The 9061-nt window shown below is 30.1% G+C and overlaps 2 protein-coding genes across 2 annotated transcripts; both read right to left on the bottom strand.

Moving 5' to 3' along the window:
* Positions 1 to 289: 289 nt before the first annotated feature.
* LOC116766262 (T-complex protein 1 subunit beta) lies at positions 290 to 4742 on the bottom strand. The gene is made up of 10 exons (XM_061522851.1): positions 4587 to 4742; positions 4273 to 4446; positions 4059 to 4194; positions 3730 to 3949; positions 3471 to 3609; positions 3083 to 3291; positions 2658 to 2832; positions 1754 to 1931; positions 1290 to 1493; positions 290 to 873 (listed from the first exon to the last, which is right to left on the bottom strand). Exons 1-10 carry the CDS (start codon positions 4587 to 4589, stop codon positions 701 to 703), a joined length of 1611 nt encoding a protein of 536 aa, XP_061378835.1. The 5' UTR covers positions 4590 to 4742; the 3' UTR covers positions 290 to 700.
* Positions 4743 to 6680: 1938 nt separating this feature from the next.
* On the bottom strand, positions 6681 to 8980 carry LOC116766473 (FAST kinase domain-containing protein 5, mitochondrial). The gene is made up of 3 exons (XM_032656321.2): positions 7164 to 8980; positions 6864 to 7084; positions 6681 to 6784 (listed from the first exon to the last, which is right to left on the bottom strand). Exons 1-3 carry the CDS (start codon positions 8776 to 8778, stop codon positions 6689 to 6691), a joined length of 1932 nt encoding a protein of 643 aa, XP_032512212.2. The 5' UTR covers positions 8779 to 8980; the 3' UTR covers positions 6681 to 6688.
* Positions 8981 to 9061: the final 81 nt, after the last annotated feature.

Here is a 9061-nt window from a genome sequence, read left to right as displayed (position 1 = left end):
GAAAAAATACATATATCTTTGTCTAGACAAGTTAAAAATAAAAAGACTAATTCAATCGCCAAGCTATAGACAATGCCAAGTAAATAGAATGTCTGAGTGTCATTCAGGCAGCGTATTGAACGACTGCTATTATTAAAAAAGTCTAGACATCCACTTAAAAAATTGGATTAAACCAGTCAGCTGTTCCTATATACATATATACTTAATTTTGTATGTATAATCTTACAAATTATACATTTTCACCACACAAACATAATTAATTAACATTAAAATGAAAGAACATCGCCAGTTATTTAGTGAAGAATTTATTTTGTTAATACAATAACGGCATTCCACCAAACTAAAACTGAAATACCTTAAACAAACACAGTCCTCTGGTGCGAGCTAGCTTGGCTATACGAGAAAAAAATATGGATCGATGAGTACATCATTGCATGTCACAACACAACAACTTGCATCCGTTGACAATAAACTCAAATCATCAAATAAAACAGCAAAATCAGGCGTCACGTTTACCTGTGCATTAAAAAGCTACAAGAAATATTAATATAATTAATGAAACTAAAATTAATCATATGTGTAAATGTGAACCTTCAGTGTATGGTTTCTAATGTTTGTTAAAAAATAAGATACATTATTGTACACAATTTCAATGGAAATGTACACATTTACTCATACATTTTCAATAAGTTGTTGTGTATTAGCAGGGGCGGCGGTCGGGCCCACGCCTGCGGGGTGCCGATTTTAGAATGTTGTCCACACGTAGAATGACCTCCGCAGCTTCACTGGCTGACAGCAACACTTGACGCTTCACCACATAGGACTCGGTTATACCCAACTTCTTCATATCACCGATGCAGCCATTCTCCATATCTAGAGAAATTCAATCATTACAACAAGTCTAACAGATATATATATTCATATTTTACATGAAATATAAAAAATATTGGGTTTTAAAAAGTAACAAACATTCTTATTGACAATAATAGTAAGGATTGAAGATTAACAGAAAAAAAATTAATATACTAACTTTAAACTAAAAAGTAAACTTTCTAAGCAAATATATAATTATAATCTAATAAATTTAATTTATAAGCCATCATACTAAAGCATTTCACATGAAGTCCATAACTTAGGTTAATTATTTTAGTTACTATTACCTTATAAATTTACTGTAACTTACTTTAGTACAACTTCGAATAAAATGCAGATAATATATCTTAAATTTATATTGTATGGACATAAAAGCTCAGTCAGAAAAAACACAGGAAATTATAAAGAAATCTCACCAAGCCCCATAGTATTCTCTCCCTGTGCGTGAGAAGCTCTGAGGCGAGCTATGAGATCTGCGCTGTCGTAGCCGGCGTTGTCTGCTACGGCGGAAGGTAGACGCCGTAGAGCTACGGCGAAGGCTTCAGCGGCCGCCGCCTCCTTGCCGGCAGTCCGTGCAGCAACACGAGACACAGCCTCCGCCATTAGCATCTCACTGGCACCTTAAAGAATAGTTATAATACATTAAAAGAAATTTACCATATTGGTATGGGATATGTGAAGTATCTAATACTTGAACCTATATGAAAACCAACCGCTTACATTCATGTTCGTACGATACGTATTACAGTAACAGTAACTGACTAGTTTTTAATTTTATACATTGAAGAAACTTTTTACTTTAGGATTTAGTAACTGAAATTTCTTTGTTCTATGCAATATAATGAATGTAAATAATTTCAGTATAGTCAGGACAACTCACCACCGCCGTAAACGACTTTAGGTTCCTTGACAGTAGCAGCGAGTACACAGAGCGCGTCGTGCAAGGAACGCTCGGCCTCATCTATAACTTGCTGGGTTGCACCTCGGATTACGATGGTACAAGCTGAACCCAGCTCCACACCAGAGAAACGTATTAAACATTCATCACCAATGAGGACCTGGAAACATTAATATGTCATTAACATTTACATATATATATATATTACTAATAAGTTATATTACAGTACCATAAGCACAAGTATTTCAAACTAAATAAATAAATTGTGTGACTATTATGTTCGAAAATTTATGAATGACAAACTCAACGTCTCCGTATTTAGTTTATAGTTACAAACTTGTGGTAAGGATAGAGGTGACGATCGAGATGAAATTGGATAGCTAAAATTTATTAAATTAAAAAGAAACTATACTTTAATTGTCATTTAATGTTTACCGAGTCAACATACAAAATAATGCTCTACAGGTTTTGGCAAAGAGCTAATAGTCTCAAACTACTGGATCATAACTAAACATATTTTAGCACTATTTAAAAACATATTCAGTTATATTATTGTAGATTGCGATACGAGCCGAAGCACAAAGTGAGAGTTTAAATAGTTGCTCGCGGCTCGCCTCGCATCTCTCAGCGCTCGCGTGCGGAGGTGCGAGCGAGCGAGGTGCGAGCTATAATACGAGACGAAGCACAAGACGAGGTACGAGGCGAGAGTGTAAATATAGTATAAGACTTATCTACCAATACACTTTGTCTTCTAGATTTTTTCTCATATATTCAAATTTACGAAATAAAATTTTAATGTAATCTTAGTGAAAATTAAATAAAAATGAATGTACAAAATAAGACCTTAAAATTTAAAAATATTATAAGAATATTACTCTTATTTTACCTGTTCAATAAGTTTGCAATGTCCCAGTTTAACTTTTTCAGGTGAATCAAATGTAGATACTATCTCACCGCCGGTGACTAAAGCAAGACGCTCAATTCCATCAAAATCAGCATGTTCAATAGCCATGACTCCAGCATCGGCAAACAGCTGTTCAGGGTAGTTGTAAATCAACTGTCTGAAATATAACAACTCATTAATTACTCACTAAATATTAGCAATTTGGCTTGACTTGTATTTATATGTAATTTTATTTATTTTTATCAAATCGGTTTTAAAACATTTTTATACAGGAATTAATGCATTAATTGTTGTATTTATTCTACGACAACCAAACATCGACTTAGCCTTTAAATCATTAAATAACAAATCTAGGTCCATAAAAAAACTTGAAATCTTCAAATAAATTTACTGATATGTAACAATACCTATTAATAAAAACATTGCATTTATGGTTGAGAATCTTGTTCACTTTGTCCTTCATTTTCTCTTTCTCAGCGACTTCGAGTTCGGCAATTTTAGCCATTGAGTCTACTTTTATAGTTGAACCAAAAACTTTTATTTTGTCAGTGTCCATAGGAGTATTAGCTATCAATATATTCGCATTCTCAATTTTCTTGGGTTGGTGGACTCCTACCTAAATATTAATACATATAAAAAAAAAATACATTGTCTTTTTAGCGTGCTATAAGATCTTTTTTCTAATTGTTGAATAATATACACATATAATAAATATTTTTTAATAAAATAATCAAATAACCATCTGTTAAATCATTGTATAATTAATAGCTATTAATATACTATGTAACTTCTTACCTTTTTATTTAATAAAAATCCTTCATCTAAAAATGATTCCTCCAATAAACCTCCAGAAATTTTTATAATCTGTATAGCCTTGAGATTACCAGAACCCTTAAGACGAAGAACTGCATCTACTGCTAATTTTGTGAAATGTCTGAAATAATATAATGCAATATTAATAAATATATGTATACAGGAAAACACAACAACTTCAATTTAACCACATATTACGCATTAAAAACGTTATAGTACAAAATTAAAAATATATAATTACTCCTTGTGATTAGACAAAATTTTAGAGCTCAGAGTGGTACGAGCAATATTTTCCAAGTCTGCTCTTAATGCTGCTTCGTTCATGCTTTTTTCATGATCAAAACTAGCTTCAGCCAATGCTTGACGAGCTGCTTCAACAGCAATGCGCCACCCGGCTATAACTGTCTGAGGATGCAGTTTTTGTTCGACCAATTTTTCAGCTTCTCGAAGTAACTCAGCAGCTGAAATATATATGATATAATAAGGCTTAGTTCGTAACAGACGAAATTGTAAGAAATAATGTTCAGAGTTATTATAACACAAAATAAGATAGTAGAAAATATACATTACCTAAAACTGTGACTGATGTAGTGCCATCACCAACTTCATCATCCTGCACTTTTGACATATCAACGAGAATTTTGGCCGCGGGATTGTCAACACCCACGGATTTAAGTATAGTAGCACCATCATTTGTAACCTCAACCTAGAATATCGATGAATCACTAATACCACAACATTTAAGGCTATTTAAATTTTTGGCGTTTGAAATATCGTTACGAACCTGTCCTGCATTTCTTCCATACGAGACTAAAATTTTATCCATGCCTTTTGGTCCAAGAGTACTTTTCACTAAATCACCTATAGCTATAGCTCCAATGAAACTAGACATCCGAGCAACTTCGGCTTTCTCTTCTTCTGCTTCATTTTTCAAGATTCTTACAGGATTGAGTGAAACCTGCACATAAATTAAGAGTAATTTTGGTTTAAATGACCATGTGTGACTGCACTAAGTACTTCTACAGCAAAACCTCACAATATTATAACATAATTTAAAACATTAATGCAAAATTATTAATACTAAATAATTTTCCTTACCATGTTTATGTTTTGAATTAACTTTTCTGTATTTTAATTCAGTATATTAAAACCCAAACCTATTTATTATAAATATGCCGCAACATAAAATTACGAACAGAAGATATAAAGTTATAACCAAAGAGTATGGAGCATAGACTACTTTTAGAGACACCAGAGACAAAAGTGTAATGCACGAGCTTCAAATAAAAACTATTCTTATCTCTTAGTCATGATAAAAAAATATAATTTGTCCGTCTTAAGAAATAGTATGTTTTATTAAAAAGTAGACTAAAAAAATCTATAATACTCTCCTGAAATAATATTATTTTAATATGCTTGAGCTATTTAAGCAATATACAAAATGTTGTTATTCACTTTTCAAACACATTTTCATGTAAAAAAAAAATATCTCTTTTTTATAGAGATAAGTGTTGTCTGGCTAAATATCTTAACTGAGTGCTAGAACGGTCCTAGGCCCACTAAATGGACAATTTAGATTAAAAAATACATGAGTCTTTCTTACTTTAAATATTCGGGCGTTTGGAGATGAAATGAAAAAAATTCATCACAATCCGTTTTTTATATTCTTTTAATCATAAATAATAAATAGTAAATATATTGGTTTATTAAGGATTTCCAAAAAATTGCTTGAAACCAGTTTTTTTGCAATTATGATTAATTTTGATGTAAAGCTAGTTGTTAGCTGAAAATGATCAATAGCCTTTAGTGAATTACTCTTTCAAATTATTAGAATGGAATAAAATAAATGCTCCTGGAGTTTTATAATTTTTTATCCAGTTAGTATAAAAATAATGTTCAAGAACAAATTTACGAGTAGTTAAAAAAAGTATTAATATAGAAGTGATGTAAAATAGGTATTTCAAATGTTATAACATTAATTTTATCTAATAAATATTAAAATCTTTATTTCACCCGAAAGAAGCTTTCAGAACTGCAATGATTTACATTCTTATGTCTTATTCAATCAGCCATCTTTAATAACCAACTGATTCTTGTCTTTTTGTAATATATTGTTACTGCAAAAATGGACTTTGGTATTGACGTTCTTTTCGATATTTCAAGCACTAGTAACTAAATCTACCTAACTACGTGAAGTCCATCTAAGCTGAATATCATTAACTAGTTTTGTATGTAAAGAGCTCACACATCATTTCTGTATATGTGTACTTGTAAAAAGATACTTCTCAGATACAAAAATTCTTAGAAGAGTAAACAGTACAAATATTAATATCCGACACTTGTGTGTGAATCTATGTTGTAGTAGACTATATTAAAACGTACCATCAAAGTTAAAAGTATACTTTTTTCGGGGTCGCCGACAATGATATTATTTTTAACAGACCCCAATACAGAGATTTTTTCCTAAGGTGTGACTTCCATAATCTCATCTTTTCAGATACCTACATATGGGTATATTATTAAACAAAACGGAACTATCAAATTTATTTTCAATATACATATAATAAGACAGTAAAAATTGAATGTCTGTACAATAAATATTTTTCCAAAAAACTGATCGGAATTATTATTTTTTTTAATAAAAATGAAAATAGTGTAATGTTTTTAAACTGCCTAACAGTTTCAAAATTCGAACATAATGTTAAAGGCAGTTTAATTTAGCAATGAATGTTGCTTGTAAGTTGTGAAGTCTTGCGGCAGGACTATGATATCTTTAATCATACATCCATTATATGCAATTCATATTATAAAGTTTTTTTTAGGTAAACTATTTTTTTATATATTGCGATAGTTTAAAATATTATAATAAATTCCAAAATTTTAAACCTCAAAAGTTGGGACAACTGAAATCATATTGAAATTTCAGGCCATATAAAATGTTTAATCTGGCAACTAAAAAAAAATATTATTTTTTGGACTCATCAACATCTGTTGCTATGAGAAAGGAATAACATTAATTATTTAATTATTTCTTTATTGAAATAATCTACGTAACGTCTTCAGATTCCGATGCAATTTACAAGCAACACCTGTTTAATATTTATAATATTAATATAGAATAATATGAAAAGCTTAAGTGTTGTATTTTTGCATTTCATACATTTTTCATTTAAAATAATAAAACAAAAGATGTATTAAATTCATAACTTGGATTTTAATGCTTCTTCAATTAAATTATTAAGATATATAATTTTTTCTTTGTCAGTTTTAAGGTTGCTATAAGTGTTCCATTTTACCTGAAAACCAAATTTTACATTAGATATTAGTAATATTAAAATGCTATTTACTTATATTTTACCATAATAAAATGCTTACTATATTGGCATAATATCCCAGTGTATTCAATTCTTTTATTTTTATATTGAATGGACCACTTGCTCTGTTGGAGTTTTGAATCATAGAATTTCTGCCAGCCACAATAAGAACAATCCAATGATTGGGACTCGGTGCTTTATGAAGAAGACCAAACTGTTTCCCATAGAACACATCTTTCACTGACACAGGGGCACCTTCGCTGTTATTGCATAGAATTAAATCTAAAACAAATTACAAGACTATTAAACATGTCACAATAACAATTTTTTTTTTTATATGAAGTATAATAAATATATATACCTCCTCTTTGATGATGTGGAATAACATGAAATCCAGTAACATAATCTTTTCCGCCTCGGTCTTCCTGTAACACTCTTTTGATGTCTAAAAACATTCTTTCAGTTATATTATACTGCTTTTGGTATGTTTCACATGGCACATAGTCTGTATATTTTTTAGCCAATGCTATCACTTGTTTGTCAGTCAAAACGCTAACTTCATCTTCTATAAAAAGTTTGGCTATATCATGAATTGTTAAAATCTCCCTTCCATAGCTATAAAAATTTCCACCATAAGTATTGTTTAGGAATTCCCGGCTTAGAACCCTTTTTATAAGATCCACTGGGAATATTTGTAAAAGCCCTAGAAATGCCACACAAGCAGAAAATGACCGGCCATACTTCATAATTTCTTCATTCCTTTCTGGTTTCCGTAACTCTTCTATAACTTTGCCAAAAAAATTCTCTTCAGTTTCAGGTATGTAATTAAAAGTTCCATAAGTGAGAACTAATCTTTCCAGATCTTTTATTCTTGTTTCGGAAATTGATTTTATCACCCTTTTAGCTATTTGATTGAGGCAATTCTCATGCAGAGTTAAAGATGAAGTTCCAACTAAGGCTAACTGAACATTACACATAATGGACATTCTGTCACACTCATGCTGTAAATGTTCTAACATATCAAATAATTTATTATCAATGGGTATTTTAATTGAGTATCTTATTATTTTTAACAAAGCAGCAAGTGAAATCTCATGTATATTCTTAGAATTTTCAATTATTCTATCAATTATCTTAGATATTAATGTCATACTTCTAATCGGAGTACTGCTTTTAAAAAACCCCATGGCAAGGACCGCCAGTTCATCTGTACTAAATTCTGTAAAGTGATTCTCCACATAAACTTCAAGGAAATGCATGTCTATTGGGGATCTTCTTATTGTTCCAGTAAAAAACAAACACTGAACTACATGGCTTTTTTTGAGATTTTTACATTTAGTGGCAATTTTATTTAGAACCTTCGTACAAAAATCACTATACTTTATTACATTTAACATATAGAATAAAGAAACAAACGAAAGCATTTCATCATAAGACCACTTGTGTATTCTTTTAAAACATTCATCATCCAAAGCAGCCCATACTTCTATGAAATTCCTTGTTCTTATTGAATTAGTTTGGGGCCATTTTGTAAGAGAAAAAAACAATGATCTTAATTCATCATCACTAGCAAATTTTATATTGTCAGTTAAATTGTCGATAAAATTATCAAATTGTTCATTTGAAATACACAGATTATTTTCTGTGCAGTACACACCTAGATTTGCAAAAATGTTAAAAATGTTATGAGGATCTTCTGTACTAAAATTCTTTGACATTATGTTGGAAAAATATTCTTTAGGCACATATTGTAAGTTATCTTCATCAATGTCTATTTTCCTTGCATAACCATTATTTTCCATTATATTATAAGCATATTTATTTTCAGTTTCTAAGAATATTTTCAAGTATAATTTTGGTGTGGATTGAATTGTTCTTATTGCCTTATAATTTCCAGTATTCATGAAATTTAATTCTTTTATAGAAAACCTACTTTTAATTTTTCTTGTTACAGATAATGTCCGCATTATATTCATGTTTGTATAGTTATGGATAACCTCTATATAGTCTTATTAATTTAATACATACAAGTTTTAATTATAGCCTCCAAGCAGAACATTTATGTAATTTCATAAGTATAACATTGTTTCATATTGTGCTATTAAATACAGTCAGAATTGAATAATTTGAACTTTCATGAACCAACTTAGCACACATATCAATATGACGGAGACAGAGTTCATAATAATTTTTGAAATGTCAAAATTGACAATATTATGTCAGTTTAAAAATTATAAGAGTATATTAAACGTAATATGT

Source organism: Danaus plexippus, chromosome 15, assembly GCF_018135715.1.
Source record: "Danaus plexippus chromosome 15, MEX_DaPlex, whole genome shotgun sequence".
Lineage (NCBI taxonomy): Eukaryota > Metazoa > Arthropoda > Insecta > Lepidoptera > Nymphalidae > Danaus > Danaus plexippus.
This window is presented reverse-complemented; position numbering and strand designations above follow the sequence as displayed.